Source organism: Poecilia latipinna, unplaced genomic scaffold (assembly GCF_001443285.1).
Source record: "Poecilia latipinna isolate Pla-1442-1.1 unplaced genomic scaffold, P_latipinna-1.0 Scaffold576, whole genome shotgun sequence".
NCBI lineage: Eukaryota > Metazoa > Chordata > Actinopteri > Cyprinodontiformes > Poeciliidae > Poecilia > Poecilia latipinna.
Genome location: NW_015113192.1, coordinates 360,975 through 377,301, shown reverse-complemented (window position 1 = coordinate 377,301; position 16,327 = coordinate 360,975). Strand labels below are relative to the sequence as shown.

At 38.0% G+C, this 16,327-nt stretch overlaps 1 protein-coding gene across 4 annotated transcripts in view; it reads right to left on the bottom strand.

Annotated features, from left to right (window-relative positions):
• The window catches only part of mink1 (misshapen-like kinase 1), a 29,770-nt gene extending 13,959 nt beyond the window's left edge, over positions 1–15,811 (bottom strand). For 2 of the 4 annotated variants that reach the window (XM_015042090.1, XM_015042091.1), the window contains exons 1-11: positions 14,464–15,811; positions 10,377–10,442; positions 8,781–8,963; positions 8,581–8,691; positions 8,401–8,491; positions 8,193–8,323; positions 8,046–8,100; positions 3,034–3,112; positions 721–896; positions 547–616; positions 249–459 (exon numbers count right to left, since the gene is read on the bottom strand). In XM_015042090.1, coding sequence (XP_014897576.1) covers positions 249–459; positions 547–616; positions 721–896; positions 3,034–3,112; positions 8,046–8,100; positions 8,193–8,323; positions 8,401–8,491; positions 8,581–8,691; positions 8,781–8,963; positions 10,377–10,442; positions 14,464–14,520 — 1,230 coding nt within the window. In that variant the 5' untranslated portion in view covers positions 14,521–15,811. The remainder of the gene's footprint in view (positions 1–248; positions 460–546; positions 617–720; positions 897–3,033; positions 3,113–8,045; positions 8,101–8,192; positions 8,324–8,400; positions 8,492–8,580; positions 8,692–8,780; positions 8,964–10,376; positions 10,443–14,463) is intronic. The other 2 variants (XM_015042092.1, XM_015042093.1) reach the window with 1 other exon arrangement.
• Positions 15,812–16,327: the final 516 nt, after the last annotated feature.

Genomic DNA, 16,327 nt, shown 5'->3' with positions numbered 1-16,327 from the left:
ATTCTGATAGTTTTGCTTACAAAGGTCAAAGTTCATGTGTATAGCACATTTTCGGCAACAAGGCAGTTCAAAGTGTTTTACATCACAAAACATCATACAATTATGAAGCATGTAACAGACATTACAAGCAAATACACCTTGTATGTTGACATCTCTAAACAAGTGGGTTCATAGTAAGAAGCCACAGGAATGATCTCAGAACAGAATACGATTTAGTGAAACACTAGAGATACAAAGTTGAACAGTACCTCTTCGAGTCGGCGCCGTTGTTCCTTCTGCTCTTCGATGCGTTTCTGTCGGTCGTGCAGCAGCTGCCTCTTGTGCTCCTCGGGATCTCGGCGCTGGGCGGCCAGTTGGGCTTGCTGCCTCTTGAGGGCCTCCGTGCGCTCCTTGTTCTCCTGCTGCAGCCGCTGGAAGTCCCGCCTCAGGGTGGACTCGCCAGGCACGTTGAGGATGGAACTGATGATCAAAAATTAAAATTATGTATGGAGAACATTTGCAAAACTCAGACTGGCAGACTTGAACAGAAATGATCAAATCAATTACCTTGATTCTCTATCGTCTCCACGGTTTTCATCCTCTTCGTCGCTACCGCTGTACTCATACTCCGTCTCTTCTGCAGAGAGATCAACAATAAAGACAAATTATTTCTGAAGCAAAAACTGCTTCTGAAAACCAATCTAAGATGTACTTTAAGATCCTCCAGTCTCTTGTCTTTACCTTTCTCTCCCCTCTTTTTGCGCGTGCGGTCAATGTGGTCTTTGAGCTGAATTCGGACCTGACGTTCTGTGGGCTGGTCTCTGATGAACGAATGCTTGAGCAGCTGCTCTGTGCTAGGCCGGCTGTGGTACGTCTTGACGAGACAGCCTTCTATAAAGTCGATAAACTTCTTTGACCTGGGAGGACAAGTAAGATCAAAGAATGACGATCCTTTTGGGGACGAGGAAGGGATGGAATAACCAGAATACTGCTCTTTCAACTAAAAGGGGACTGTTGGATCGTCTAGGAATGCGCGTGAGCTCTGGAAACTCCTTTTAGAAAACTAATTTTTTTTTTTTTTGCTTTGCAGAAGCACACTAAAGGGGCAAATATATCTTAGGTCCATTAAACAAATATTGAAAGTTTAAAACATAAATAAATAAAAAAAAATCAGAAATAAATCAGAAGCAACAGATAATTTTAAAATTATCTATTGCTTCTCTTAAAAATGGAAAATTAATGCCATTTATGGATGATGTATCAATTGGTTCTGCAAAGTCTAATTGTTTTATGTAGGACTCAGACTTTTTAACAGAAATATGTAGATGTTAGGAAAGATGACGCAGGGAGTTAACAGCCAGACCACCAAGGCAACCAGAGCTAATTTATGTTAGCATTACATCTTCTTTTACTGTGTAGTTTTACTTTGTGCCCACTTTCAGTACAGAGAATCTACTGAAGTCTGTAGATCCCATTAAGCCAAAAACCACTTCTACTGCAAATTTAGCCTTGATAATTAGATGTAGCTGCATAATTTTCATCACTTGGATCATATCTGATCCAAGTGATGGAGTGTGTGTCTGATTATATAGCGCTACTTTAGCTCAATTTCCATCCATTACATCTGTAGTTATCAACTTGACGTTACTTTTAAGGCCAAAACTCAAAGTCAGTGTCCTCAGATTAACATCATATAATGCAGCTAACCCCTCTGGAGTAAGACATCAAGTGGAGAAAAGTTAATTTACACAACCAGTGTATTATTTCCTAATGTATACATTTACAGTTTACATTAAGTAGGCTATTCTGGTGGAAACATGCAGACCTATGACTGTACTGATTATCCAACAATAAGAAAACCAGAGAATAAATTATGCATGTGAATGCTACTACAATGTTTTGGGAACATGCTACCCAGATGGTTCTGAATAACAGGGAACCTGGGCTCAGTCCAAACTTCTTTCAAATTTCTCCATTTGTCATCTCTCCAAATTACTGATCCCAAACATTTCTCCTGATTTGCACCTCCTTCCTGGAACTATTTAATTACTCTGACGTACAAGCCTGAGCACAACTGAGAAGGAAGGGTTGGAAAATGGCGCATGACCTTTGAACATACAAGAGATCAAGTGGTTGCAATTTATAACTCAGGGTGAAAATGTTGCCAATATGAAAAAAACAACTAAGAGCTGCAACCTGGTAAGAATATCAATATTCATAGATTGTGACAGAGAAGTTCATAGAAACGTCTCTGTGTTTGCGCCACTTCTATTTATACATACTGTGTTTATGTAATTAGTCTTTTCACGTGTTGGATGTAGGCATTATAGGATGGAAATGTGACATATGGAATGAGAAATGTACACTTTGGGGTTCTGTATGGGTATTTAAATACTTGAAGCTTTTTGTTTCTTGCCAAACAATTAGCAGGCCTATTTTACATTTAGTGGGACTAATCAAACAAATACTCTGAAATATTCACAACCCAATAGCCATGGCATCCTAATATGTTTTAGTTGATCAGAACAGAGGAGGAAACACTGGAGTCTGGCTCATGTGGGAACACGGTTCCCTTGCTGAAAAGAAACAGCGAAATAAGAGAGGCAAACACACAGGATTGGACGAACAATGAGAAATTAAGTCTTAAATATCTCTGCACCTTCTTATGCTCGTTTATCTCGAAAGACATTCTGCAAATTATGCAGCGTTTGTTGTACAACTCAGCATCATTTACATTTAATGCCCTTCTCTTCTAATGAGTTTTAGCCAATTAACTGTTGTGTTGCTAAGTGATTGCAAGGCAGGACTGCCTTTTATTATATTGTCATTCTATACCGCTGTCTCCGCTTTCCCATCATTACAATTTACTTTATATGTTGGATTAATTTCAGTTCAAAGACTTGAAACAAATAACTCCACAGTGAAGAAATCTGAAACCACTACGCACATTAATGCCACCACAACTTTATCTAAGCAGATCTGAACACTCAGTTATATTTGCAAGGAAAAGCAGTCCTCTGCAGAATCTGGAAAAGAAACGCGATTTACACTCACCATTTCTTGGACTTAAGCTTTGGAGGGGGGTTCCTTGGAATCAGAAAGAGGGCCCTCATTGGGTGCATGTCACACAAAGCTACAGAAAAAGAAGATTATAAGACTTAAATCCCTGTTAACCATGCTGAGAGCGAAGGAACAAAGGAGAACACAGAACAAAATACATTTTGTGTTAAACTATTTTCACTCTACATGGTTTGCAAATAACCTTAAAACACCGTTATATGTGATTTTTCTACGCTGAAACAAGGTTACAGCTGTTGTTACCCAATCTTTCATGGTGCCTCAGGCTTATCGTTACACTGAATGTAAGAGCAAGGACTGTGAGTCACTGTGTTCCCAGTGTAGGTAGGCAGCTAAACCTGACTGGTTAGCTTCAGAGTTTCACAGTAAATAGGCTTTTATTATGCAGTCTTTTGGAAACAAGCAACGTGACTGACACAGCCAAAGGCAATCAGATTTTTTTTTTTTCCCCTCTCGGTTTTTGAAGGGCCACGATAATCCAGAAGAATCCCAGCTAACTTCAGGTGTAATTTTTAAGGATGGATCACCCACTGGCTGCAACTTCCTGTCAGCGGAAATGATCCAAATACAGATGTAAGCGCTGAAGGAGTTTTAATACAAACCATGAGAGAAATTCTAAATTTTTAGGACTTTTTGGCCACTTTCTGTTCAGACAATTTACATAATTTACAACTTAAAGTTCAAAATTTAAGTAATTCCAAAAAAATACATTATCTTATTGACAACTTTAGGGGGAAAATAAGTTCTGTCTAAAACAGTTTAAAAAACAGCTAGCATTAACATCACCAAATTTATTGAGCAAACGTTCCATTTATTTTATACTATAAACCAATACAGAATATCACATCATGTAAAGTTGAAAGAAAATGAAACATGGTTTCCACATTTTATATACAAATGAAAATCTAAAGTAACGTATGCCGTGCATTGTATTTAACTCCCTTTACTCTGATAGCCCTAAATAAAATCCACTGCAACCAATTGCCTTCTGAGGTCTGAGTCTTGTGTTGGATTGGTCCAGTCAAAGTCCTAGATTCAACTGAGAGACAATAGCCTAATAAACTAAGCCTTAAAACTGTATATTCACAGCAGCATCAACAAAATCTGAGCAATATTTTTAACCACTTCTTAATAATGCATTAATTGATTATTACGCTTGTTGGAAAAATCCTAGTAAAATATATTAAAATCTATGGTTGCAATATGTCAAAAACAACAACTTTGTGGGGCATGAATACTTTTGCAAGAAGCTGTAAACTGTGCTACCACAGTCATTTCTGCCTCCTCCTCTCCAAGTAAGAGATATTCTACGATAGCTGAATATTCTCAGTCATATTCAAACTGTGACCTCGCTACAGTTAACTAAATACCTTTACTGCGCTTGTTTTGTGTTTAGAAACATGCATATGTGAATGCGAGAGACATGAGTGAGTCTTAAAGCAATCAGTGGCTTTGAAGCCATATTAAGTTTATAAACTCCAATATTTAAACTATGTACATGTCTTCTTTGAATTGTCATATAAATTTACCATGTTGGTCTTCATACTTATTACATTAGATTACATTCTTTTTTTGAGTGACAGGTTGAGAGGTGCAGGTCAGTCTGGCCTCTGATGCTGCTTTAACGGTGCGATACAATCACAAAGGGCAACCAAACGGGTTTGATTTTTGTGCAGCTTGTTGTTACTCACTGTAAATTAGACTACACCATGCACGACACAATTAGGCAGAGAGTCGGTCGAATTGGCTAAAATGGACAGAAATTGCACGCCCAGCATAAGTATCATAGAGAATTGCTATGATAATGCATCTCCGGTAAGCACTAGCCTCACTCAGTATAATTTTGTATATTTCTTTATGGTATCAGCAAAACCTTTCACAATAATGTGACTTAAATTACAGCAATGTACCACTGCTATCAAAACGACAAAAAAGAAAGTGCACCATCTTTAGAAAAGGAAAATTTATGCTACAAGCACAAAAAAAAAACAAAAGATATTTGCAAGAGAACTTTACAGATCGAATGCCAAACTTTTTACACTGAAGCATGAAGTGAGAAGCTGGGAAATGGCTTCAGCACCTATAATTAAAAAAGAATTTCATAGAAGGGACCATTTTAACCTACTTCAGTCACTGGAGTGATGGCCTAAGTACATGTTGCATAATTTATAATTGTACCCAAACACCAGCTCGACAGTTGGCCTGTATATCCTGTTGCATGTCACTCATAGCAGCAGTCTGTCGGAGCCATGCGTCTCCATAAACCATAGAAACATTCATAATTTCTCATAAATAACTATAATAAATAGCTTAGTGCACACTCTCAGCTTTAATTTGGATTTAAGATTCAGCCAAATAAAACTCATTACAGGAGTTGCGCTAATAACTTTTTCCATTACTAATATTCCACATGCTAGTAATGAAATCATAAAGAAAAACTTTTTTGTGAGATTGGCCTGCAGGTGGAGTACTGCCCAGTTAACACTGGTATCACTGACTAAATCTACCAGAAAGACATAAAAACACGAAGCTCAACTAGACGTTTCACCCTCATCAATACTCAAAAGGAAATATAACAAATAAACTTTAGAGGAACATATCTTAAAGTCAGTGCAACTCTGAAATAGCACTTTTCAGAAAGATAAAACTAAGATTATCCTGCAGCAGCAGCGTGATGGCATAAGTCTGCATGACTTCCTTGGTCATTCATGTTTATTGAAGCAGCCACATGTAAACAAACTGCCTCAACACACAACAGCACAAGAGAATCCCTGTTTTTTAAGGAAGCAAAGAAAAGAAGAATTTAGTGGTTCCTAAGTCAATAATTTCATCTTAAAGTGATGAAGGTGCATCCTGCTACAAAAAAACAAGAAAACAAACAAAAACGAAGGAATCTGCATTTAACCAATAATGTAAACAAAGAAAGCAAATTAGGAAAAAAAATACTACTTTATGCATTACATATGTCTAAAAACTTGGAATCTGTAGTATTTATTTAGGTTTTATGATCATTTAGTAATCCTCTAATTAAATCTAACAGCACCAGTATGGTCAGTAAGCCCTCATCACAATACAAGTGGGTAGAATATTTACAGTTGCTAAGAATTCAATATTTGTTGAATTTCAACAAATAAATATATAAATGTCAAATCAGGATCTGGGGTTTGTGACTGAAATAAAAAACCAAGCAGTCCAGCATTGACATGGTGCAAATCCTANCATTATCAGGAACAANATTANATACGCTTACTACTTTGAGCAGCCCTAATTAAGCAGTTTATCCAGAACAAAGAGGCAGAAATTGTGAAATTTTGTCACCGTCCATATTTTTCTTAAGTTATGCGCCAGGTGTCAAAGTTTTCAGTCCCCAGATTTTCACTGGTGATCACCAGGTGACCTAAGATTTTATTTTGTTAAATAAAATAGCAATTTGTTTTCATTAAATGATTCGGATTCACCAAAACCAAACACAGTCTTTCAAACACATGGTTTAAGTTTATTTAAAATTAAGTAAGTTCATTTTATTTCCACAGAACTTTTCATAAGAATATCAAAAACAAAGTAATGAGAAAAACCAGGTCTTTTTTTTTAGGAAATAAATGGTATTCCTCAGACAGCATACAGTCACTACAGTCAAAAACTCACAATCACTTAATATTCCATGATATTAAATGATATCATGGAACCAAAAGTGGGAAAAAAATTAAAGTAGCAATCCCAAAGATAATAGGATTTAAGGCGTGAAAATATAATATATATTTCATCACTGTCAAAACAGTGTCCAGTACTACAAAAGAAGAATCTTAACATCAAATGATAAGGATGCTGTTTTTTCTACTGCCATCCTCCACATATATACACAACTCCCTCTCTGGCCTGTTGCTGCAAGCTGTCAATCAGCTGTGCTAATGGAGGCGACTCCCTTTAGCGCCCTGGGCAAAAAAAGCCAAGTATAATTTATAGACATTTTCCAACAGTATAGTACGAAAACTCAAAGTAACACTAAACTAAATGTTAGCAAAAAGCTGCAGCTGCTGGTCCAGGTCTAATAAACAGTCTATTGAGGCAACTAATCCAAACGTCAGCAGCTTGTCAGGGCACTTTACTGAAAGCATAGCGGAAGGCAAGAAATTAGGTTAATTATAAGTATACCTTTAACTGTAGCAGGTGTTTATTCTATGTAAAAGTTTTCGACTATTTTGTAGATAAATACTTTTGGGGCATAAAACTAAAATCTCACTCAACACACTCAAGTGTTTTCTACCCTCTGATGTAAAAATCTGAATCAGAGCAACTTTCCTGGTGGTGATCATTTGATAGGGCGATACAATTTAAAGCCATTGTTTCAGAACCGTAACAGAACCAAAACAACAGTGGGTCTGCTGAGGGTTATCACGCCATCAGCCCATCAGATCATCCCATGCACAACACATTCCATTCCCGGCATGGGAACGGACAGGCCCGGATTTCCACAGCAGTCTTCTGTTAGATTTATTATGATTTGCAGATTAGCTGTTCCATTTCAAAACAAAAATCAAAGGTAACATTTAACCCTTTAAGCCCAGATTAAACAAAACTTCACACAAATCCATCTGAAAACAAGCAACCATTGGTCAAATGTTGCAAAACAAGCTACCACGTTTAACCCAAACATTCTTCACCATGCGTCTTAGCCTCACTTCACTATTCTCTCAATCTCTGGTTCTGCACCAGATTTCCAGCAGAGAGATCTCCTCATAAACCAGAGAGAGATCTGTGCCATCAGCCTCCACAGGCCAACTGCCAGCTCACAACTGCACTACCTAAATTACAGTGAGTCAGCTGTCCATCTGAAGACACAGACAACAAGGCTGCAAGCACAACACGCACTCATTCATGAGGTCTTCAGAGCTGGCTTTGAAAAAATTATGAAAAATTATCAAATGCTGAATAGATGCACGCAGAATAAAAAAAAAAAAAATTTAAGTCAATGAAGAAGATTCACTTACGAGGAGCTCCCTCTGCCATCTCGATGGCCGTTATCCCCAAGGACCAAATATCACTCTGTAAAATAAGTGCCATATAGTTATTCTGGTTAATGTTTTATTTTCACAGCAAGGAAGCACAGATCATAAACGCAGCCTTTCTGCGATTACCCTAAAGTCGTATGTGGAGTCCGGATTCTCGTCACAGGCGATGACCTCAGGCGCCATCCAGTAAGGAGTGCCGATGAAGGTGTTCCTCCGCCCCACAGTCCTGTCCAGCTGGGCACTCACCCCAAAATCAACTGCATTGAGAGGGTTGAGAGCAGTGCAGTGAGACCTACTACAGCAAAACCAACTCTTTATCTTTATTTCAGCGTACCTAGTTTGACCTCCGCATTCTCCGTTAGCAGCACGTTCTGGCCTTTGATGTCTCTGTGGATAACTTTATGGGCATGGAGGTGAGAAAGGCCCTGTTTGCAAACAAAGAAGTCAACCACAGTCAGTGAGAGGAAAAGGCTGCTGGATAATTGATCCGACAGTCAAAACTACAGTTTCTCACCCTTAAGATCTCTCTGCAGATGTAAGCAATCCAGTCCTCCTTCAGAGAGCTGCCTTTAGTGTTCTTCACTAGGTCAGTCACTGATCCGGCTCCACAAAACTCCATCACCAGCTGTTCAAAGGCAAACACGCTTAACGAGAGCATGATTAATGACAAAAGCTCTCATAATGTCATTGGACCAGATACAAACATAAACAGACCCAAAGTTGATCGTCGTGTCCTGGCGGGCTCTTCTTCACAAAGGCACCGTAGTACGTGGCTATGTTGCGGTGGTGGCTGTATTTCTTCAGCATGTTGATCTCTGCTTTGATCTCTTCCTCTTCCTCCTCCGTCACATCCATCACTTTGATGGCGGCCAGTTGGCCCGTCTTCACATGACGGCCCTGTTAAAGAACAAGTTGGATCCATTAGCGCATTCTGCAGTTGTGCCTGGAGATCGGGGGTGCACCGGTTGCATTTTTCTGGCCGATCGCCAATCTTTAAAAAGTCTAAACTGCCCATCCTGGTTTTGGCCGATTGCTTTGACTGAAACGCTAACTAGCAACGTGGGGAGACGATTGTAAACAGCAGACGTGCAGACCTGATCTGGTGGGTCGGTCTGTGAGTCAAACCTCTCTCACAGGAGAGCAAAAGAGAATATAGGGGAAATTTTAGACTGCTGCCAAGGTAGATAAGATCACTGGATAAGACTGGCTTCACATTTAAGTACTGGCCGATCACCAACCTTCCAAAATTAAGGTAATGAAGGCCAATTTATCAGTGCATCACTACTTAAGATCACCTGACAGCTTGCATTGCCTCTCGTTCCATGGCAGAAAGAGGCTGATAATGTTATAAGACTGAATTTCAACAACAACGGGGGTAAAAGGTAACTTTTCAATCTTCAGTAAGCTGCATCTGCAGTTTGAGGGAACAGTGGTGTCTGTTCTATATCTTTTGCTATCCTTTGTTTTGTAAATATTTTATTTTTGTTTAAATTGAGACTTGTTTAACATTTGTTATTAATGCATTATTTTTATCGTGGAAATTAGTAATATCAGCTCCAAGAAACGGCTTTAAAAACATCGGCAGTATTTATTAGGGATCGGTTGAAAAAAAAAAAACAACAACAATTGGTTAAAAATCCTCATTCGTCTCTAATGTGAATGACCAAGAACTTTGGAAGAGAAAGAAAGTCACACAGATCCTCCACCATGATTAATAGTGGGGAAGTAAGTGGTTTTCCCCCAATAATTTGCTAAAAATCAGATTCACTTAAGAGTTTTTGTTCCCAAGAAAACTACATCTATTTGTTAAAAGCATCCAGTTCCAGTTAAAGTCCAAGTGGAGTTAATCAAAAACTCCACATTTCAACTTTTAATGGCAACACAAAAATCACATTTCCCTGACATGGCTCCAATAGTTGTGACGGAGACTTGGCAACCCCAAAATGCTACTCTCTTCTGTTGTTCTTCAACAGCGAGAATTAGAGATCTTTGTTTTTTAAAATTTTTTACCATCTCATTTACTGTAGATGGTTGTAGATCCTCCTCTAGCCTTAGTGATCAATGGGTTAAAAAAAAAAAGTGTCTCTGTGCAACGTCTTATTATACCCCAGAAAAACGGAAAGTCGTAGGTTGCCAATTTAAGTTCCTAGAGTTTTCTGATCAACCTAAATGAGTAAAGTTTTTGTTAAAAAAGTTCCAAATACATTTATTTTTAGAAAGACCATTAATAATACAAATATTTGTGCTTGCTCTGATTATTTCTCTTTTCACACCAGAGGTGCTTGTAAATTCACATGCACAATGGCTCACCTTGTACACTTGCCCATACGTCCCATTGCCGACAACCTCGACCAGCTCAAAGATTCCTGCTGGATCCTTTGGGAAAACGACACATTGGGATCAGAAAAACAACATAATACAAAAAGATTATTAAAAAGTCTCACTGTACGAATAATGTCAACTGAGTTTGCTCTTTTGGTTTCACATACTAGAGAAAATGTTCACTTAAAACAAATAAACAGAGTAAACCATGTTTATTTAGTTTTTTAAGAGGTCCTCCACATGTTGACAGGTTGTGTGCTACCTTGTTACACCCAAGTTTTCTTCAGTAAATAAAGAGTCATCGTCAAAGAAACTCCACTTGTTCTTATAAATGCTTCAATATGGATGCCGTATCCAGTCATAAAAATGACTGGATACGGTACAAGTACGTTTTATAAGTACGTTTTATGGATTTTATAATCTGTGAGTGTGAATACTACCGTAAACTTTGACGTAGATACGTCACTTAACCATGCAGCTCTTTTTATAGCATAAACTGGAATGATATCTGCTCTGTGATTTCAAGCCAATTAAAATTAAACATTCTTCGGCAAAGAGATCCTCTAACTTTTCCGTTCCCACTGATAAGACTTGAATTAGGAAAATACATTTTTAAAAATATAAAAGGAAAGAATCACAGTGCATTCAACTTTTTATAGTGCATGAGACACAAATCTAAATTCTCAGATCAATTTTCCTTCCTTTTCTGGATTTGATCCATGTAAATTTCTGCATTGTACACACAGATCTTACTGACACTAATAACGAGTAGGTTGCTTTGACTAAATTATGCAACCCCCTCACCCTAGAGACAAGGGAAAATGACAAGCAGTTCCACTTTCATGTAATTTCAATATGGCTTTAAGAAGATGTGTGGGTGGTGAGACTGCTGCCTTGGGTTTAAAATGTACACCATGACCTATCCTGCTTTCATCTATCTCCAATCATGGGTCTTCTACCTCCTAAATGAAGATTTTCACTTCAGGGTCAGAGACGGATGTGAAAAACCAAAGTCACAGTTTTGTGAAACATCCAGGGAAAAAAAATACCATGAATTGGGTGTTAAAGGCGATAGCTCATCTAATGTTAAACACTCTGAAGGATCTTATGAATAGGTAAAAGAGGAAGAGATGTGGCATAAAACAGGAGGGAAGAGAATGATGGTATGGAAGGGAATAATATAATGACAGAGTGGGCGATGAGGCAGAGGTGGTAGCTTCACCCACATCCGGCACAGAGAGTGGGATAAGACGAATGAGCCGAAAGAAGGGGAAGGGGAAGGGTACATTTATATTCAAACATTAGCATGAGCAAATCAGCTTTGAAAAAGAAAAAAGAATGAAACAACAATAAGAAAAAGGGAGGGAAATGTGTTCAGCTCGGGTGGCTACAGATAAATGCTCATTATTTCTGGTACATGATATGTTTATTTATTTTTTTAAATAATGGAGAAAAATTAAACTGCTTATTCTGCTGTAACATAAAGCTTTGATAAGCTAGCATCAGAGTATTTGGAGGGGGGATGAAGCTCCTAAAGGAAGTAAATATCAAATTTCCTGTACGGTTATCATTTAGCCGACATTCAGGAAAAGAAACAACAAACAGAAAATCTTTACAGATTATCCAGAAAAATAAGGACTAAAGAATGTTACAGCTATTCTCCAGTCATTAGACTTGGACACAAAGGCTGAAAACGTGCTTAATTACAACAAATCCATAATATTTTTTCATTTTCCTAAAGCTTAATTCTCTGAGGTTTGGTGTGATTTTTTTTTTTTTGATTAGCCGTTATCACATTGTCAAAAATTCTGCTTAAATCTAGAACATAAGAATGTATTTCTAGATTTCTAGCAACAAAAATGAATCAAACTTATGCTCCAATTCAGATTTTCGTCCAGAAGTTCCCAATCCTCAAAATGTAACCAACGATGTCACCTGGAAACACCAATCTCCAGATAAATTAAATCAAATAAATAATCCTGTTCAAATTAATTGCTAAGGAATGTGTGCTGCAAGTCTTTACATAAAAATCATTTAATATTTTTTAATATTATGATCGAGCCACTGAGACGATCGTTGATATTTGACATATTTTAACTACAGTATGTTCTTCCAATGAGGTCACTGTAATAGTAACTGTAATCATGCTAGTTAGCAGAACCGACTCGAAGCTCGAACACAATGCAGACACGTAGCCATGTGTGATTGCATGGGATTCCATGAATCAACAGGTGATGGCAACATCCAAGAAATGCAGCCAAGCACCAACAAATACAACTGATGATAAACATGAAGACTGCCTAACTTTTGTTTCTGATTCAACTCTACATGGCGCCATTACATGGTCAATTTCCAAAATCACAAGAACATTTTCACACTTGTCTCTGGTGGGTGCTGCTGGCCAAGTAGAATTTGGTGATAAAACCTTACAATAAAAATGGAAGCACAGAGAACAGATAAAGTTCAAGGAGTACTTTAGTGACTTAAGCAGCAAGTGGACCTAAACATCTTCTACCAATAGTAATATATAAAAGGAAAAGGAAATTAATTTCTAGATCTAAGAAGCAGTGTGGAAGAACCTCGTTTTTTTCCAATTGTCCGTTTAGCTAGCATCTTGTGGAATATAGTGTCACTTGATGCCTTTGCACCAGTTAGTGGAAGAGATTTGATTTTAAATGGATTTGTTTTTGAAGAACGGCATCAGTCCGATGGACATGCAGGGATGTTAAAACGAATCCTTTTGTTCACACAAAAGCATCTGGGGATGCAGATTTTGATAAATAACACCGAAAAGTAATAAAGAGGAAGGTCAAATATGATCTGTATCATATTTGGTAATTCTCTACCTTTTGTCTAATGTCCATACATTTGCAACTTCATGGCGTCCTAAAGCCAATATCAGTGTACCTGCCTCTAGACTCATTTCACATACAAAATAAACGTATACCTCTATGAAAAATGTAACAAAGCTATATTATTTTTATAGTGAACAACAAAGTATGGGCATTTCTAACTTCTCTTTATCAGAGTCACTAAACCCCATTTAAATCAGTATTTTTATTTTTTGCATGAATGTGAATTCTAAGCACATTACATACATTTTCAACATGGTTATTACTTTTTCAAAAGCTTAACATTCAGCTATTTTGAACATTGAAAATTGGTTTCAATGCAACAGTCCATGTGGACAAACAAAGATGAGGCGTTCAAATCTCAGAACACTGTACCAAATGCCAGAGACAGTGAGGGTAAAACATCATTTTTAGAGTATGTTTTGATGCATGTCACAAAGTGGATGGAGTAATGAAATAAACTACTGCCTCCAAATTATTTAACTTCAACTCAAATTAACTGCTAGCTTGAACACAAATGGGTGTTTCAGGAGAACATCAAATGAGTTTTTGAATGGATAAAGTAGGCTAGCATTAAACTTTGTGGTGATTTATTTCTATCACAAACCTAACAAAAATGTGTAAATTAAGCAAAGTAAAGAAAGATAACTAAAAGCTAGTAAAGTCACTAAAGAAACCCTGCCAGTGGTCAAATATCAAGCCAGAGAATGTTGTTGTTTATCATGAAAAGAAGGATGTGGTGGTACTTATGGCATTTGTCACTAAAAGTCTGCCTGGGACAAGAAAAATGTCTAAAAATACAACTTTAAAAAAAAAAGAAGTCTCACTCTCAAATCAATTGAAATCCTTACAATGTCCTTGACAATATGGTTCAAGATTGGATGATTATAGAGAAAACATGCCTTTAAAAACCGATAGAAAATTGTTTAAAGTATTAGGAAGCAGGCATGGAATAAAAGAGTATAAGATTTTGATAAATCAGAAGATACATTTTGCAGTGATTTGTGGTTGTAAACATCCCAGCTGCCCACAGCACACAGAGCCCTGGGGGACTTGGGGGGTGTTGGTTTGATTTAAGTTTGTTGCGTGGGTGCAACATGATTGTGCTTGTGTCAGAGGAAAACTCAAAAATGACATAACATCTAAAGAGACTGCTGCGACTGTAACAAGGCTAAATTACTGCACCTTGCAATAATTGCAATAATGATAGTAATAATACTCACCCTGAGAGCTGCGAGGTCTATGTCATCCAGGCTTCGTGTGGGGGCGTTTTCAGACATAGCTGGCCAAACTTATGACGTTAGCTAACAAGTTAGCCACTTATTACACAAGAAGAACTTTGACAGGAAGAAATAAATGGCTGCCCACGAGCCTAATCTATCAATATCATACAGGAAAACTGATTTTATATATCAACGCGGAACACTTCAATATAGCAAGTCCATCCCAGGGGCTGCTTCAGACGCACCCAGCAGGCTAGCTCACGTCAACTCTGCCCGAGAGCTGTAATGTTTTCCGCAGCTGATTTAGAAAAATGTCAGCTAGAAATTCTGATTGAAACACAACGAATGTAAAATAAGATTTTTTTTTTTTTTTTAACAAAATGGCACCGTTCCAGTTCAGCCGGCCATTAGTACCGAGCTAATAACTGGTTGGTTTTAAACGCAGCGCACCTCCAGTGTTGTTGAACACCTTACTGCGTTCATTTTGACAAGACGCCGCGTCTCTGCCGCTGTAAAACATCCCTAGTAAAATTATGCAAGCAGAGAAAATGACAAGAAAAAAAAAAAAAAAAACTCCTACCCGATTTTGACGGAAGAGCACTATTTAATTGTGCTGACAATTAATATATAAAAGAAATTTGCGGGCTTGTTCAACGCAGTGGTTGTTTTTTAAGAAGAACGCAACGTCTGTGATGTGATGGCGTCCGGGTCCGTCCGCACCAGAACCGAACGTCAAACTGGCGCTGGCTGCCTTACATGAACGGAATACTGCAGTTAAATCCAAGCCGAACAATTTGACTTAAAAGACTGGAAAAAAAAAAAAAGTAGCTCCCACTGTTTCTTCGTGTCAAACTTTATACGACGACTAAAAATAATAATAATAATAATAAACACCCCACTTTTTCAAGCCGACCGCAAAGTAATCAGAGTACTGAGTCAGGTGTGTGCCTTTCATCAACCCGCAGCTAACGTAGCAGAGCTAGCAAGCTTTTTCCCCAGGATAAACTTTCCTTCTCAGTCCATATTTTTTCTGTGTTGACAGTCGCGCCTAGCACTGCCAACCTTCCGGAGGAAAACACAGGCAGGCTCTAGGTCCGTAACACTTAAAAGACTGCAGCCATCCGTTCGCTAAACTTAAAGGCTACTGTCGTCTCCTCCAGCGTCCAGCTCGGTCGAAACTGCAGTCCAATGGTACCAGGTACGGCGTAGCTTCTACCTGCGAAACTTGTTATTTCGCCATGTTTTGACTCCTAAGTCCAGCCTCCTACTTCCAGCCTTTAATGTAATGACGATTGGCTGCACACAGCACTCCTCAAGTGTTTTCTGCTCCAGAAAGGGACTACGGAGCTGCAGTAGGGACAAATTTGTATGAAAAAAAAAAGTAAGAGTGGACCTTAACTTCAGATATGTCTGCTCTGAGCTGCCATGTCGGAGTCATTCATTCAAACTCACCTGAACACACCCTAAAAAGTTAATATGCTGTTCGTTCGTGTTTGGCATTAATAAGTAAACTATGATGAACCCACCCAACTCTACAATTTTAAAGCAACATACCAGACTTCTTTGTAATTCAGTTAAACTGACTTTCGATTTGTCACTTAGAACGCAATGTCCTAGTTGGTCAATTTGTTTAGTTGGAAATAATTTGAGAATGAAGATAAAATCTACTGTCCTAAAAATAGCTTTCCAGGTTTCTGATGACATCACATGAGGCAAACAGGTGTAGGAGTATAAGCACAGAATAGCTCTACATGGGCCTTTTTCTGTACATCTGAAGTCTTGTCCCATAAGTTGTTTTTCACCGCAAAGAAAAAATTTGTTAATAAAACAATTAAGTATTAAGTAAATAAAAACCATGCCAATT